This window comes from Pteropus alecto, unplaced genomic scaffold (genome assembly GCF_000325575.1).
Source record: "Pteropus alecto unplaced genomic scaffold, ASM32557v1 scaffold81, whole genome shotgun sequence".
Lineage (NCBI taxonomy): Eukaryota > Metazoa > Chordata > Mammalia > Chiroptera > Pteropodidae > Pteropus > Pteropus alecto.
Genome location: NW_006433378.1, coordinates 6,623,817 through 6,641,458, shown reverse-complemented (window position 1 = coordinate 6,641,458; position 17,642 = coordinate 6,623,817). Strand labels below are relative to the sequence as shown.

Below are 17,642 nucleotides of genomic sequence, written 5' to 3'. Positions count from 1 at the left end.
GGATGCCCTTAGGCCTTAACAGTGTTCTCATCCAACTGGGATTGTTGCACCCTGCTTTTATAAAGCTCCCCTCCCCCATCTTTAACATTGTTGCTCAATTTTTACACACCCTGTATTTACTTCTTAGACCCTTTATCACCATCTGTTCAATACTTTAAATTCCTACCCTTATTTAAGGCTCTGAGACTCAGGACTTACCTTATCAGCTCATGGCCTGACATCTCTCACATCGCCTGTTTTTCCCTGGTTTACATTTCCTCATCTCTTACATACCCATTTAGAAGGTTTCCTTTTCCAACTATTTGCAGTACTTCTGCCCCTCCCTGTCCCCACCCTTTTTCCAGGAAGCAAAGTTCTTAACTCTTTTTTTCTTGATTTTCCACAAAACCCTTTACTTACTGGTAGTATTCCCTATTTAAACTGTTCTTAGCCTTTTTTTTTTCTTTTACAGAAAGTTATCTTGTATTGATACAGTAAAGCCCTTACTTTTCCTGACCATTATCCATTCCTGCATGCCAATAACTACCTCCTCTCCCATAATGCTACATGCCTATTCTTTGTCCTCTCATTCCGGGAATGAACAGTTTAGATAGGCAGATGTACTGCATCTTTGGTTTTACATTTGGTTTTTCATTTCTCTTGAAGCCAGGAAGTACATCTGTTTAATTCTTTGTGTATTGCCTAATACAGCCCACCATCACCATTACCACACATACATGACTCATAACTGCTTTCTGATAATAGAAAACAATGGTTTGATAAAGAAGAGTGGTGGATGTTGAACATTTGGCATCTGTATTTCATGCATTTATACTGATGCAGATTGAAGAGGAAAAAAAACTCTTGGCTTTGAATTTTTTAAACATTCCCGGTTTTAAGGGAGAGCAGGTGGTAAAATTAATCTTATAAAAAGATAATTTCATGTTTTTCAAATTTGTTGTTTTGTCTCTGTCAAGTCTAGAAAAACATATTGAAAATCAGATAGAGTTAAAATAGTACTTTGGTGCATCAATCCAAAGAACATTTGTGTAGTAAATTAGAATTTGTCATAGAAATTTCATAATGCCCAAAGAACTGAAATGCACAGAATGTAGCAAAAGCTGCAGTTTTACATGTCATTCTCATGCAAATCATTATCTATGAAGTCTTAATAATACAGGATTAAACAAAAATTGCTAGAGTGATGTCCAGAATAAAATCTGATATTTTAATAGCAAAAAGCATTTAGCTGTGTATATTATAAACGCATGTTAACATAATGATTGCTCTTCCAAGAACTCAAAGAAAATACTGAGGATTTGTTAACTCATAATTGGGAACAGTTACTGGGAAATAAACTTAAGACAGGAAAATCTATTTAGAAACAAAATGACCTTACGAAGGAGAAAGAGGTCACTATCTCTCGTTTCAGTGACAACATCAAATTCTTCTAAAATTAAGTGAAAATTGTTTAAAGCAAGTTGATGTAAAGTTTAATTTAGGTATAGCAGTTCCACTTTTCAGTGTTTTCTTTTTTTAAGGATTTCACAGAAGTTTTTCTTTTGATTAACTATTTCAATTTACCATAAGTCATTTTAAAGCAGTGTCTGAATGTGTTTTCAAGCTACATTTTATTGTCTTATTCCCATTTTACAATTAAAATTATGTGTTCCTTTAAGACCACATCCTTAGTTAGTACTCTTTCTGAGCAAGAAATTAGGGGTTTGGGGAGCTCATTAGGAATTTTAGAACCATACTGCTTTTTACAAGTTTTGTACTTCACCATCAGTTGGGTTTATAACTCGAGGTTTTTTTTGTTTTTTTTTTTTAAATAGAAGCTGATTCACAAATTATGAACATCAGATGGTAGATGGAAAATAGATTTCCTTTCGCTGATATTTGTCAGGGGTATTTATTGAGATGTTAATAGATATTCAGCATTGTCATAGATTTAGAAGAATACTTTATAGCCCTCATCATGACACCTCAATATTTGCCTTAGCATATTAAAGAGACTGTGGAGTGGCTGCAGTAAGTAAATTGTTTAACTTTGTGTGTAACCAAGGTTTTTCAAACATTTGACCACAGCATGCTTTTTGCACAGAATACCTATTAACAGTTCTTGAAACAAGGGTTCTAAGAGCAGAGTTTGGAAAGTGTTATACTAACCCACAAAACCCATAGGTCAAAATTAATACCCTTTTCAAAATCCTAATTTACAACAAGGAAATAATTATTGGAAATATCTGTCCAAATGTCTGAATTTCATATGAACCAGTCACTCTAAGTGCCACTGGATCTGGAGTATCCTGTGTGTTATAGATGTCCATTTAGAAATCTCCAGTGGAAAGGGTGGAAAGTATATCTATGATGTTATTTTATAATATATTTTTTTGTTTGTTTCTTAGGGACATTTTGAAATATACACAAAAAGAAGAGCTGTGAACATTTTTCCAGTTACCTAAAATAATGGTTGAGATTTTTTTCGACATTAAAATATAATATAATCAGATAACAAAAATGACAAAAATATTCTCATAGCTAAACCTCATAATAAGCCAAACTTTTTTCCTTTTCATGTTTTATTAACTCTTTTTTTCATCCACAGGATAAGAAATCATATTGATGTTGGGTAGATTAGCAATACTGGCCTCCTCTGAAGTCATTTTATTTTTCCTTTTTCTTGTTTTCTGTCTTCAAGCAGTATTGTGTATATCTATATTAGCTTAGGTAAACTGATGGCTCTGAAAAAAGGGACAAGCTTCAAGGGAAGTTTCTTTTGTTTCTGTCTGCTATGTCAGCATCATCTTAAATCTGACTCCCTGATTGGCTGAGACCAGGGTTTGACTCATCCCACTGTGGCGGGGATGATGGGATTATGTTGATTCATTTAGGCCAGTGATATGAGATAGAATCAATCCTACCATAATTTCATGGCCTGGAAATTTTGATCTTATTAAGAAAGGGCATGTAGGAAATTGGAAAACAATCAGTAATGTCCTTTTACTCCAAATAAGACCATTTTGAAAATTCGACAACACGTTATACTAGATATTTTTAATGTCCAGTGAGATGTTTAGATATTTCTCTTTTGCATATGTAATGGTAACAAACCATTTTTTCTTGGGTTTTTTAGAGGACAAGAATTTTGGGCAGATTTGAATGCCATGAATGTGTATGAAACAACTGAATTTGACCAACTACGAAGGCTATCCACACCACCATCTAGCAATGCCAACTCTATTTACCACACAGTCTGGAAATTCTTCTGTAGGGACCACTTTGGATGGAGAGAGTATCCTGAGGTATTTACAGGTTCTTTTTCCCAAAAGTGCATTTAAATTTTTTTCTCTTTTTCACTGATCTTTCATTCTTCCTTTTCAGCAATGATTAAACAGAACTATAAATCAAAGAGCTCATGGATATAAAATTGAGCTTTGTTGATAAAAGTAACACTTTTCTCTCTCGATTTTTCTGAAAATGTATTTCTTTCCATTAATCTGCTAGAATCCATAAGTAGAATACCACTATTATCAAAGAGATAAAATGCTTTCCCCAGTATCTTATACTATGGAGAGAAAGTATTTACAGTGGTAAGTACTCAGACGTAGTGACGCCTTTGGAGTAATTTTAATGAGATGAGCACTGGTGTAACTTTTGGCTTTATCTGGCTCCCGGGCTCATGGTGATTAGGTCATGTGTTGCACTTAGCATTTTAGAAGTCTAGTGGGAAACAGTCACTCTTAAGCCCCTGGAAGAAGTACTTGAAAATGTTTATTGAGCTGTGGTCAGGCAAATTAGTCATTTAAAATTCTATCAAATGTGTACATGCATCCTTAGTCTAAGATTGTAAGAATAGCTCATCAATCACAAAGCAAGGCTTTAAAATGATGATGGTTTACTTTGCCTCTAAATGAGAATTCTGAGTCAAGTTTAAACATCCTGAAATGGACTTTAAAAGATTAATTTCACATTCCAAAGATCTGACTTCTTCAATTTAATCAGATTAATTTCCAGCATTACAAAACGGGAAACTAACCTATCTACCTTAGGGTTTTTTTTTTTCTAAAGCAATAACAAAAGAAAATGACCTAGTATGTTAATTGCTATAAAACGCCATATTGAATTAAACTTTTTGACTCTCTTTAATCACTGATATATAATACTTTCCCAAGAGAGTAAGAGGCTGTTTAAAATGTATTCTCAGAATACTTGGGCTGTCCCTCTATTTTTCCTCTGAGAGGTTTCTTAGGTTTGGAACTTGATTTATTTAAACTGTATACACTACCATCTGTAATCCTCCTCTGAAAATTCCTTTTAAGAAATATAAAAAAAAATCTCTAGGACATTTTTAAGGCCTCAGGATAGGGTAATTACCTCGGCTTTACATATTTCTTAAGTTGGAAATCCATATTCTTATAAACAGGGAACATCTTTCTACTCTGCATCTTTACCAAAAAAAGTAAAAGGTAAAAATCCTTGTGTGTAAAGGGAATTAATTTCACTCACTGTACTTTATTGAAACCCTTCTGATACTAATAGCAAGGTTAACTATTTGTGGCTTTGGTTATATTAACAGTTTTCATATTTCATAGTGATTACTTTTTTTCTCTTTGCCTTCTGTTTACTGCTCCATAGTCTGTTATTCGATTGATTGAAGAAGCCAACTCTCGGGGTCTGAAAGAGGTCCGATTTATGATGTGGAACAACCACTATATCCTCCACAATTCATTCTTCAGGAGAGAAATAAAAAGGAGACCCCTTTTCCGCTCCTGTTTTATATTGCTTCCATATTTACAGTAAGTGTCCAGTGGAAAGTCTCATATTTACTCTCATTTTACATAAATGTATAATTGAATGCCTAAGAGAAAAAGATTTTAAATTAAGAGACTAACTTGATTATTACCTCTAGAATGTGAAATTCTAAGTTATTGTTTGGGTTTAATCCTTCAAAAAAATGGAATTCAGATAAGGTACAGTTAACCTAACACTAAAAGAGTGGGTATCCTTTTAGGCTTTTTGAACTGAAAAGCACAGTAGAGTTAACATTTTTTCCACAACTAAAAATAATTATATCTGGAATGAGGTGAAGTTTGCATTCTCCTCCCTCATAGAAGATTGAGTTTTCTGATGACACCTTTCATGTTAGGGAACTACTTCCCAGCTCAGATAAACTGCCAGGTCAAGTAGGGAGAGTCTCAAGGTAATGTTCTCCATTTTTCTTCCTTGAATACATATACATGAGAGGAATTCGCCTTTCAAATAATCTGCATTCTCATTTGTAAGGCCCATCTTCCTGTAATACTCACCAAAATTACCTGTCATACTTTTAGGTTGAGACCAAACTCATCCTTTTGAATTGTAGGTGAGCTCTTCCATTTTTCCAACTGCCATTTCTTTTCCTTTCTAGATAGCCCACTGGCACATTTTCCTGGATGCTAAAAAGTGGGGCACACTGCCCCTTTTTTTTTGGAAATTATTATCTCTAGGGAAATCATTATATACTCTAGTCATATTTTTTAAATGATACTAGGTTTACTTGGTTTTATTAACTTGGGAGGTCTAGAGTAATATTGGTTGGTCTCTTCTGATATTTGAGATGAAGATGGTATTTTTATATTCTTACTAGCATTTATTATTTTTTTTTTAATTTCAAACCCAAACTATGCTTTTCCCAGATCATTTATGACAGAATCTTCATGATTCTAATTCTGAAATTGCAAAGGGAACATTAAAAACAAAATACAAATGAAAATCCCTGACATTTTCAGTATCTAAAAGCACTGTGTAATAAGGCCAACTTTAGAAATATATATTGGCTTGGGGTAAATGTGTGCTTTCTTTCTAGTCCAAGTGTGAAAATTTTTACCTTGTAGGTTTTTTTTTTTTAAATTGGAAACTAATAAAAATGCCATTTCTGTGATTTCATTAGCACAGCTGGAGATAGTGTCAGCGTCCAGTAGTTAGGAACATATTGTTCTCCTAGTGAGACAGTAGAACTCATTAGTGAGACTGGAGTCTTGGCATGCTGAGCCAATCAAATGAGATGTAGCTTCTGTGTGAGAGTAAGAATGCTCATTCTAGTGCTGCTTTACTGAGAGAGTTTTATAAAATGGTGAAAATTGATTTGTTTCAATCCTAAGACAAGTGATTATGGAATGCCCCTTCCTTTCTTAAAAAAAACTTCAGCTTGTTTCGTAAAAGTATGAACTATGAAAATAATATTAGCTGTAGTAGCATTAATGCCACAAATATGGCCTTACTATTTATAACTTAGGCTTACAAACAGAGAAAGTCACTATTCTCTCTTTTGTTTTTAAAATTTCCTATTTTAGTCATCTGAAACAGTGATAATCAGATATAAAGAGTTTAGCAAATCAAAGAGATTATGCAGATACTTCAATGAGAAAGGAACAGAGAAGCAGCAAGTTTACCAGAGCGGAATGGGCAAGTGCAGCCCCTTCACTTCCTGTCTGCCCTAGAGTCTAGGGCTGAAGGACACTTAGACTGGCCTAATGGGGAGAAAGAGGAGTGAGATTCAGTCTGAAAAGTGGATTTCAGAAATAGATTCCAAAGAGACTATGATCTTTGCTAAAAAGTTTTGTTTTTAACTGTTAGTAAATACAAAAGGTCAAAGAAAAACATAAGCATCAGAAAAGCCACAAATATCAGGGAATCAGAGATAGCTAAGAATTGGGAATGCTAGAGTAGGAAGGTAGTAAGATGGTGGGGGAAGGAGGCTGACTTAATTCATGAATTTCCTCCAAATTTAGCTCTTTTTAAATGAGGGTTTCTTGCTGCTTTTTTTCTTCCAGTTTTATTGAAATATAATTGACATACAACACTTAGTTTCAAGTGTACAGCATAATGACTTGACATGTATACATTGCAAAATGATTTCAACAGTAAGTTTAGTAAACATCCATAACCTCATAGTTACAAAAAAAAACTTTTTTCCTTGTGCTTGCTGCTTTTTAATGAGGCTGATAAAAGGTGCTTATTCTTTAATATTCTTAGAATACTTGAGCTGAGGGTACACAAAAGCAAACAAATCTCAGATTTAGAGGTTTGGGAGTTCCTTTCAGCTGAAAGGACATCTATCCTGTGCAGTCACCGCTTGGTCATGAGAAGGCCTGGTAACAGTTTCTTTGACTCCTCCCCCAAAAGGATAAAATGAATTTGTTTTTATTTCATTATTGAAGTTGAGTTAGGAAATGTCTTTCAAAATGACAAAGAGAGAAGGCAAGATGAGTGATGAAAGGCGACGTTGGATTCTGAAAATCCATTCTTCAGAGGTCCTTGAGTACAAGCTCCTTACCCTTCAACTTTGTCTCCCAAAGGAAGGCTGTACAGCACCATGAAGCACAGTATGTCGTTAGAATACTCATGAGCAGAATACAGATGCAGCATTCTCAGAAAATGAAGCCACATTTGTAACTGTGCTTGGAATATATATATATATTAATTAACCCATGGCAATTAGAATGTATAAAGTTTATCAGACATGTCTATGTTTTTTTATGGTTTGGCCTAATTAGGATGTTGGTTTGTTATAAGTAAGTGTCTATGGGTAGGAATGGATGCTGACCATGTAAATAAAAATCTAATTTAATATCTCAGGTTGGATAGGATTCATTTACACAGGCTCATCTTCAAGCATGTGAGTAAATAATAGAGCCTGTCCCTTGAAAGTAGAAAGAGTACATTAGAAGCTTTCATTTTATGAAACTGTTTTTTGGGCAGAAATGGTATCAGAAAGAAAAGCAGAGTCCCTTCTGTTGTCAGTGCCAGGTTTTCAATATAGTTGTTGTAGCCTAAAACCTGTTTTGAACAGAGTGCTTGGGAGAACCTTACCTTCCTTCCTCAACCCAGAAACCTCTGTTGGTAACTTCAACCACTGATGATATTAGAAAACCTGGTGGATTAGGATTTACCCTTTTTGCAGAGCAGGGATAGAGGGGATAGCTAAAAAAAAGGAGCATATATTCTGTGTTTCCTGCCATCCTCCAGAATAGTGATTACTTTTAAGGAGTTACAGATTTTCCAGAATCTGATTAAAACAGTGGGGCCTCTCTTCAGAAAAATGTACCAGTGAACGAAGGCTCTGGAGGAATCTGTCAGGGCTTTGTGAAAATGCTTCAGAGGACAAAAACTATTGTGCCTTCTGTCATGAAGGCTGGAGAAACCAGCACCCCTTTAAATCTGCCTCTGAACTTAAAAGCACTTAGGGTTTTCTGAAAGCTCTGGATCCACCCAGAACTTCTCTGTCTCACATAGGGACTTTGAGGCAAAATAAATCATAGACACCGCTACTTGAAGGAGGCTGGGGTTAAAGAAGACATTTTTGCCTCTATAATTTTTAGCTTCTTATCTAGCCATCTCTTAAATGTCAAAAGACTATGTGAGGTGGTGGTGGTGTTAGTGGGAGTCAGGCAAGCAAGCCTGAGTTGCAATCCTGGTATCCATCACTTTCAAGCCTTGTTAAATATGTATATGAATTGTGAAATATATGGAAATAGAAAGAGTATACACTTGGAAACTATCTACAGAGGCCTGGATTCAAATTCTATCTCTGCTCTTTGCTAGCTATGCTAGCAGTTTTTTTATTTGAAAAGTAGGCATAACCAAGGCATCTTGCAGGGTGGTTATGACAGTTAGTGATACTACATGTAAAATGCCTGGTCCGTAAGGCTATGATTATGAAGAGGATCATGGTAAGATATGCTCTTGGAGATTAGATGCACGTTCATCCACAGTTGTAACCTCTGTGTCACAAAGCTCTTTTGAAATTTCAGTTTCCTAATCCATTTGGCAGACTTATTACTTCCTTGTGACCACTACATACTTATGAGTGTTACAGTACCCTGAATCTGGGTCTCGGGGTCAGGATTTCCTTTCTCTCTGCTTCTTCCCTTTTGCTCTTGTGTTGAAAATGGCCAAGAAATGTGCTTTAAACTTAAGTATTTAATCAGGCAAAAATAAGTAACTGAGCAAAGCTGCTGCTTATCTGAATCCTTCAAAATAATAGACCTGAATTTAAAGGTTCAAGGATATGCATTCCGGTGTCTAGAGCTTAAAGTAATTAGCTCCATCACACCTAAAGCTATAAAATTTGAATAATATTGTTGGTTTTGTGGTTGTATGTGATCTTGGAAAATGAAGTGAATGCCAGATGTCAACTTTCAATGCCTATGCCATGATTTTTTGTTTTTTTTTTAATACAAAATTAAAGTTTAAGCTTTTTGATTTTTAGTATTTTGTGTCTTCTCCCTGTAAGCTCCCACGTTTCCGACTGCTTAACTTTGTCTCCCTCTCACTCTGCTCCCCTCACCCTACATAAGCTTTAGTAATATGTTTTCTATTTAGTACAGCAGAGTTTGAAGAATGCATATAAATTAACATTACTCCCTTGAAACAAAGTTTCTTTAACTATATAGGCAAAAGAAGAGTCTAGAATTCAAAAAGTAAAGGTATTTATAAATTTGTTCTTGCTTGCCTTGTAGCAGTATATTATGTAGTTTTCTCTACAAAGAGGAGGCCAGGAGGAAGCTAATAATGTCTGTGTACAGGCACTATTTGCTCTAAGATTTTTTTCTTTGATAGCATTTTCTATATCATTTTTTAAACAAGCATTTAAGCTATACAAACTATATTAGATATTGCCATAGAGTACTGTATATGAGATGTACTTATTTCTGAATGTTTTACATTGACATTCCTTCCTCTCTCTTTTAGGACACTTGGTGGTGTTCCCACCCAGGCTCCTTCACCTCTCGAAGCAACTTCATCATCACAGATCATCTGCCCAGATGGGGTCACCTCAGCAAACTTTTACCCTGAAACATGGGTTTATATGCATCCATCTCAGGACTTCATCCAAGTGCCTGTTTCTGCAGAGGACAAAAGTTATCGAATCATTTACAATCTTTTTCATAAGACTGTGCCTGAGTTTAAATATAGAATTTTGCAAATATTGAGAGTCCAAAACCAGTTTCTTTGGGAGAAATATAAAAGGTGAGTCAGCAGTATGAAAAGTTCAAGAGAGCTTTTCTTAATGTAGCTAATGACAAATGCAGAATGTAATAGTAAAGACTTGAGTAGAGCTTAATATATTTACATTTTTTGATATATTAACTCACATGTAAACAGACCTGTAAGTAGGATTATTGCAACCTACATTTTACAGAGAGGAAACTGAGTCACAAAAATGTTTGGATAATTTGCCACAGGATATACAGCTAATAAGATATGGTGCTAGAATTTGAACCAGGCAGTCTGGCGCCAGGTATCTTGTTCTTAATCACTTTACTAGGCTGCCTCTCAAGTCAACAAATTAATGTAGTGCAAAAAGAATACGTGTAGGTTTGAGGAAGCTCAGAATTAAGAGACACTCAGGTTGGTGGAATTAGATAAGGAAAATAAAGGAGAAAGTAAGATGTTAGAACTAGTTTTGAAGTGTAAGAGAAAGCATGTGAATGGTTGGTGGAGAAAAAAAGAAAAGGACTTTTCTGGTTTGCAGTGGAAAAGATAAGTTTAAACTTTTAATATGATCTTTGATGGCATTTTGATCTTGATAGCTGCTTTAACATTTCCTCTCCACTGAAACCATAAAGAGAAGTTTACGACTACATCATATCTATTAAATTGACCTATACTTTCTTTCTTCTGAATTCCCTATCAACTCTTTGCATTAGGAAAAAGGAATATATGAACAGGAAAATGTGTGGCCGTGACAGAATAATAAATGAGAGACATTTATTTCATGGAACATCGCAGGATGTGGTAGATGGAATCTGTAAGCACAACTTTGACCCTCGAGTCTGTGGAAAGCATGCTACAATGTTTGGACAAGGCAGTTATTTTGCAAAGAAGGCAAGCTACTCTCATAACTTTTCTAAGAAGTCCTCCAAAGGAGTCCATTTTATGTTTCTAGCCAAAGTGCTCACTGGCAGATACACGATGGGCAGTCATGGCATGAGAAGACCTCCTCCCGTCAATCCTGGCAGTGTCACCAGTGACCTGTATGACTCTTGCGTGGATAATTTCTTTGAGCCTCAGATTTTTGTCATTTTTAATGATGACCAGAGTTACCCTTATTTTGTTATCCAATATGAAGAAGTCAGTAACACTGTTTCCATTTGAAAAATCTTGGTACTGATAAATTATTTGATATAAACTCAATCCAGCATTTGTAGCAGGTTTTGGATGGGTGGGACAGAGTGAAGAACAGCATTGGACATTAATTAGGGCACTTTTAAGACCCTAGAAAGTGAATTTTTTTTTTTTTTTAAGGAAAACACAGGTTTTAAAATGACCACTTATTCTTTAATTATTTACTAATTGTTAGTGTACTCAGTGTGGGAAAGACTACAGATTGCATATTCTTCATTCACACTTGTACATATAGGCAGCAATGTTATTAGAGGTATTTTTTTAAAGAAAAAGAACAGCCTAACTAATTAAATGTGACTTAAGCCTGGTAGAAGTTTGGCCACATGAAATGGAAGCTGTGAACAAAGTGAGAATTCTATATATTTACAATGGTAAACTTACTGGAACTAGTACTGTCATACTTATTCCCTGTTCAAAGCATCACTGCTGTGGTGTAGGATAAGTTCATGAAATTCGGGTGGGTGGAAAGAAATTCTTATTTTTATCAGCAAGAGTGAAATGTTATCACCCAACCAGAGGGCCTCAGTGCAGTTAGCTTGAGAATTCAGAGTTCTGTTTAGAGAAAGTTTTTAAAAAAAAAAAAAAAAAAAAAAACTATTTGGAAAATTTTTGTTATCGGCAAAATTTTTCACTAACTAGCTATATGTGATTCTAGTTTTGTTAAACTTCAGCCTTGGAAAACTCTGTTTCTTCCATTATCATCCACTCAATTTGAAGAAGTTGGACAGCTAATTTGGTTAAAGTCAAGCCTTAAGAACTAGAGGTATTATTTTATTTAAGGGTTCCAGACGTAGGCCCTGACTGAAGGTTTTATAGAAAGTACATCTATAACCAAATTGATAAGATTTATTACTGTGCTTTACACAAACTAGACTCTCAAAGTATTTGTCGACTTGGAAATATTGTTAAAGGCGGTCATCCCACCCCTGTGCCTGCTATGCCAGATGCAGCCGGGTTACCCGGCTGGCTCTGTATTTTACACTACTTATTTAATAAGAAACACAAACTTGAAAATTGTGCCACTGGCCTAGCTGGAGCAGTGTTAGGTGAATATGCTGATGCCTCAGTTCAGAGAGGTAACAGGTATAATTCACCTTAAGCAAAGCAAATACCTGGATTTACAAAAATAGAAGTGGCTGTTCACGAAAGAATTCACCACAGAATTCCTTCAGATACCAAGCTCTCCTAGTATGTTTGTGGTTATTTCATTTACACAAAACTTTTCAGGAACTTCTGTGTTGTTTAAAGCAAGATATATCTATACTGATGTCTCAGTGGATCAGTCTGTTTAAACACTTATCAGGGCTTCCACACAGTTATTTATTTTGCCCTAGTTGATCTTGTTGTTTGCTGCCATTGGCATGAAACGGCCAACTGTGGCTGTTACAGTTGTTGTTTCATTCAATTACAACTTGTAAACCAGTGATTCCCAATCTTTTTCAAGTTAAGACACCTTACTGTTGCTTATTTGATTTTATGGAACTTGTTCCTTTTTTTCTCCCTAAAGAAAAAAGAAGCTTTATGACATATTTATTTTTTTAATAAAACTAAGCAAAAATAAAAGTTCTGGTAATTCTTTAAAACTTTTGGTTGTTGTTTTGGTTCCGTTTAAAATAACAATTCAGCATATAGTGGATGATCTATAAATGCTGGTTGGTTAGTCGAATGAGTGATTGAATGAATGAACAGACCTAACTAGAATCTAACGCTTAAACTTTGTGCTCTGGGAATCAGCAGAGAGTACATTATCTAGCAGTTGACTGTTAAGTCACCGGAGAAGAGTGAATATTATTTTGCAGATAAGTATTTGGGATAAAGGGAAAAGTTTTATATCCACTAACAGCTGCAATGAAAAATATAAACAGATTGTCCCCTTCAACAAGTGCTGAAGGAAATAAAGGAATTACAGAATTGTCAGCTCTCAAGCACCTTAGCTTCCAGCCAGCTTAGTCATCTGACTGGTAAATGTGAATGTCTCTGACAGTACTTTCTCCCCAGTGTAATAATTTTGAAATTCTTATATAGTACTATATGTTGCTTTAACCAAGCAAAGAATTATGGAGTCAGTCTAGGTTTTGTAATGGTTCCATGGATTTAAAACATACTGAAAGGCATTTCAGTAAATCTTCCTCCCTGCTGACACAGCTGTAATTTGCACTATTTCAAAAAGTTGGAACTTACTCTTAATTTAAATTATGGTTAAGATTCTAGGGAGAGTCTGCAAACTCCCCAAGATATTTCAGTGTCATACAGTCTTATATATACAGGAAGTTTTTTATGTATGCAAAATTTATAAATACTGGATCCTTTATAATTCTAAGTTCTAAAACCCAACTCTGCCTTTTGCTAGAAACCTGTTTAGTTTATTTTTAGATATAAAAATAATCCTTAGGGCCTGAAATACTGATCTTTAAAGAGGAATTTTTATACTAGGCCTGAAAATGACTGAAAAAGAGAATGTATTCAACACCCAAACAGTACCACACAGTCCATTTAAATCAGAGGGTTTTTCTTCATTTAAGGAAGGTAAGATGACCACAAAGTGTTTCTAGATTTTCTTAATTGGGATCAAGTAGTCAAAATGCATTTAGGGAATTTTGTATGGCACTTTTCTAATGTCTAATTACTCCATATCACTTATGTTTTTTTGTTTTTGGTAACTCAAGCTCTTCTGTCTTTGACAAATCACTTAACGTTTCATTTGGTCAGTTCTCATCTTTGAAATAGAGGGGGTTTTGTTCGAAAGACTACAAATGATAATGTTCCAACTTTGGGACCCTACAGTGCAAAAATTTTCTGTAAAGTGCTATGCAAAGTGATACATTTATTTACAAATTAAAAGCCAGATACATTTTCCTTGGAAAAAATAGTGTTGGGTTTTCAAAACAGACTCATCTAGTTTATTGATTTAGGTGCTCTTTGCAGGCAAGTTAAAGACAAGAAATGAAACAGTACTTACCTTCCTTAGCTTGCTAACCTTACTCATAAACTATCATTGTAGAAAGAAAAAGATGATATTGAAAGTTTTCATCAGCATTAGTTGGTCTTAATTTATTGCTAAACTACTCAGCATATCTTTGGGGATACTTAACTCCTGAATAGAACTGTCAAATGACAGCTCTTTTAAAGCTTTAAATGAATGGAAGTGTGTGTCAGAAGTGTTTTGTGAATACTTTGCTAAATTCTTCAAGCTAGAGCAGAGGTGCCCAACTACTTTGGAGATGTCAGAATTTCAGAATTAATTGTACATAAGGGCCTAGTGATTAACAAAATGCAAAATGACCAAAAGCTTCTATGAATTCAGAGATCTTTTAAGCAAACTTGTATTACTCATCATAACCATATCTACATTTGATATGTAGGATATACTTAGTCTACAGACAACATTTGGTGCTCAGATGGATTAATGGGCTCCTTACAGTAACTCCCATATGTTGCTAGAGTTTATAGCCAACAGGGAAGAAATCTCTGGGCTAGACTATATATTCAGGTTTTTATAACTACATGTATCTCAATTATATCCATTCTTAAAATAGCCTTAAATCAGTCGGCTAAGAGGCTCAACCCAGTGTTCAAGAGCTTCTAACCCTCCCAATACTAACAAGTCTTAGGTGCCAAATTGTCATTTGGTGGGCCTTATGTTTAGATACATCAGCTGCACTTCAAAGTGTTTCACAGTACATTAAGGACTGCATCTAACAGATTTGAGTGGCAAGAGTACACTAAACAGATGCTACTCAACCACACGATAATGTGGGACTCTTCAATGCTGACATGAAATTCTTGTGCAACCATCGGTTTAAAAATTGGGTTTTGAGCAGCATGGATGGATTTGGAATTATTAACCCTCACTTTTCTGACAAAGGTCCCATTTGAAGGTTTGCATTTCATAGTATCTTGGTCAAGGGTTTAAGTCATCATTTCTTAAGCTGAGTGAAATGAACTGTGCACTTAGCAACCATAAATCTAATTAGCATTGGTCTCAATGATCTAAGCTAAGTGAACCCAGTACTACAAGCTTTAGTTTCAGTCATAAGGGTAGCTGAATTTCTTCTAAATGCAAATTTCTACCCAATTACTACCTTTTTCTAAAAATGAAAGTATACAGTCTTATTTATAATTAACTTGTAGGTATATACAAGTCAGTGCTTGATAGGAGTAGGAATGCAGATTATGTATCATTGTAACTCGATTTTGTGATGAATTACTGTCAGCAGAAGGCAATTGCTTAATAACAAGCCTAAGTTACCCCATTTTAGTATTTATGTGTGGATTAATTGAGATAAAAAATAGAAAGCAGTTAGCATGCCTGCCTCATGATATACAATCAAAGTTTTGCTAGTAGTAATAATAGAAGTGGTACTATGATAGGCTAAATAAAGATATCCTAATAAAGATTTGGTAGGCCCCTAAAATATCCAAGTCCTAATCTCAGGAACCTGTGAATATGTGACCTTATATGGCATAAGAGGCTTTACAATGTAATTAAATTAAGGGTCTTGAGATGGGGAGATTATCCTCGGGGGCCCAATGTCATCAGCGAGGCCTTTATAAGAGGAAGGCAGGAGGTCAGAGAGGCTGGAAAATGCCGTTGACTTTGAAGATGGAGAATGAGGCCACAAGCCAAGGAATGCAGGTGGCCTCTAGAAGCTAGAAAAGGTAAGGAAACATTCTTCCCTAGAGCCTCTGGAAGTACAGACCTGCCAGCACCTTGAGTGTAGGACTTCTGACCTCCAGAACTGTAAGATAATTTGTGTTGTTTTAAGCCACTAAATTTGTGGTAATTTGTAACAGTAGCAATAGGAAGCTAATAGAAGTAGTAATTATAATAGAAATTATACTGAAAAATCAGGAAGCAGTTCTAATATAAATTAGTAATTAAAAAGCACTACAAATATGAAAAATTCAAATGCTTGTTACTTTAAAAAGTTATATGAAATTCCAAAAGAGTGGACTACCAGTAGCTTTTCAAAATTGGTACATATACATGCTAAAGATAAACCATTTAAAATAAGGCTCCTTCTAGGATGTATTTAAATAAAGACGAGCACTATAGATAGCCCAGTCTTCATGAAAGGTGAGGAGAAATCAAATTGCTTTAGAGAATTGATCAGAAAGATGTAGGGATGGAAAATTTTTAACATTTGAAATTGTTAAATAATAGGTTTACTTTGCATATTCAAGCTTCTTTTGGGTGATCTCTTGTTCTTACATAGGAAAGAGTACACTGCTATTTAAAAAACGTCTTAAGTACCTCCTACAACCCCAGGAATTTCTCCTTGAAAGGGCACTGTGCTCCAGGATATAAAGTAGATTCTTTTAACTTAGGTATAGAGTTTTCTTTAGCCCTGTTGATAAGGAATATTAGAAACCCATCTTTTGTAGGGACCTTGTTAAAGTCTCAAACTTTATTAAGAATCACTTCACACCTAACTAGCTTGTTTTTTTGCACTCAGGAACTTCTTAGCAGAAAACCTCATTGGAAGGGACATCTTCTTGCTTTGCTTTTCTCTTGTACATTCTTCCGAAGAGTCTTATGGAGAGGGTCACAGGATAATCAGATTGTTTTGGTAAAAATGTATGAAGTTGTCATATAATTAATATAATGAATTCTTTATCTCTCATAACAAATTCAGAACAAGTTATTCCAACACTGATTAATTTAAAGGTGTAACATTTCCAAAGATTCAGTATGATTCTCTTGGTTCTCCCGTCACGATTACAAGATGAGTACTCCTCTGGCCCCAAATATTACATCTCATTTGCAACATCCAAAAGTAGGAAGGAGTGTTCTTAATCTAGTGCCTTTTTTTCCTTTAGAGTTAGGAAAACTTTTTAAAAGCACCCCAGTAGACTGCCATTTTTGTATTATTGTCCTAGTTGCATTACATGATGTCTAAACCAATCACTGGCAAGAGGAACAGAATCACTATGAATGATTTGGAGTAACCGGTATTCACTCTCTAGGGCAGGGGAGTGATCCATTAAGCAAGTAGTCACCCATTTCAGTAGTTTAGTCCCCTGAAGAAGATTGGGGTTTTGTTAGGAAAAATGAAAGTGGTTGTTGGGGAGGGAAACCAATGATTATTTGTCACACATATTGTTTTTCAAGGTTAAATCAAGGGATCGCACTAAAGGGCACTCCTTGGGAAAGTTTTCCAACCTATTTTCATAAAGACCCTAGGTATCCATTTACTTTAAAATTGTTACGGAAGCAAAAATAATGTTTCAGCCTATAAACTAACTTAAAACTGGATTTACTGCTGTCTAGTCTATGAAGCTTCTAGACTCTGAGTAGAGCTATTTTTAATGTGAAACTTTGGCCTTCCTGTGGGCTGGCATTAAGAAGGCCTGTGCAGAGGCGGAAAAGAAAAATGGCATAGATGATAGAGGCTTTGTTCATCTCTCTGGTGACCAAATCAAAGTTGTGACAGAAATAAGGAGCAAACAGCAAGGAAAAATTGCCTGGGATCCAGATGAACACGCCATAC

The 17,642-nt window shown here is 35.2% G+C and overlaps 1 protein-coding gene across 1 annotated transcript in view; it reads left to right on the top strand.

Annotated features, from left to right (window-relative positions):
• TIPARP (TCDD inducible poly(ADP-ribose) polymerase) overlaps positions 1 to 12,734 on the top strand; it is a 28,604-nt gene extending 15,870 nt beyond the window's left edge. The window contains exons 3-6 of the mRNA XM_006908203.1: positions 3,116 to 3,284; positions 4,618 to 4,778; positions 9,715 to 9,993; positions 10,674 to 12,734. Of these exons, the coding sequence (XP_006908265.1) occupies positions 3,116 to 3,284; positions 4,618 to 4,778; positions 9,715 to 9,993; positions 10,674 to 11,121 (1,057 nt within the window). The 3' untranslated portion in view covers positions 11,122 to 12,734. The remainder of the gene's footprint in view (positions 1 to 3,115; positions 3,285 to 4,617; positions 4,779 to 9,714; positions 9,994 to 10,673) is intronic.
• Positions 12,735 to 17,642: the final 4,908 nt, after the last annotated feature.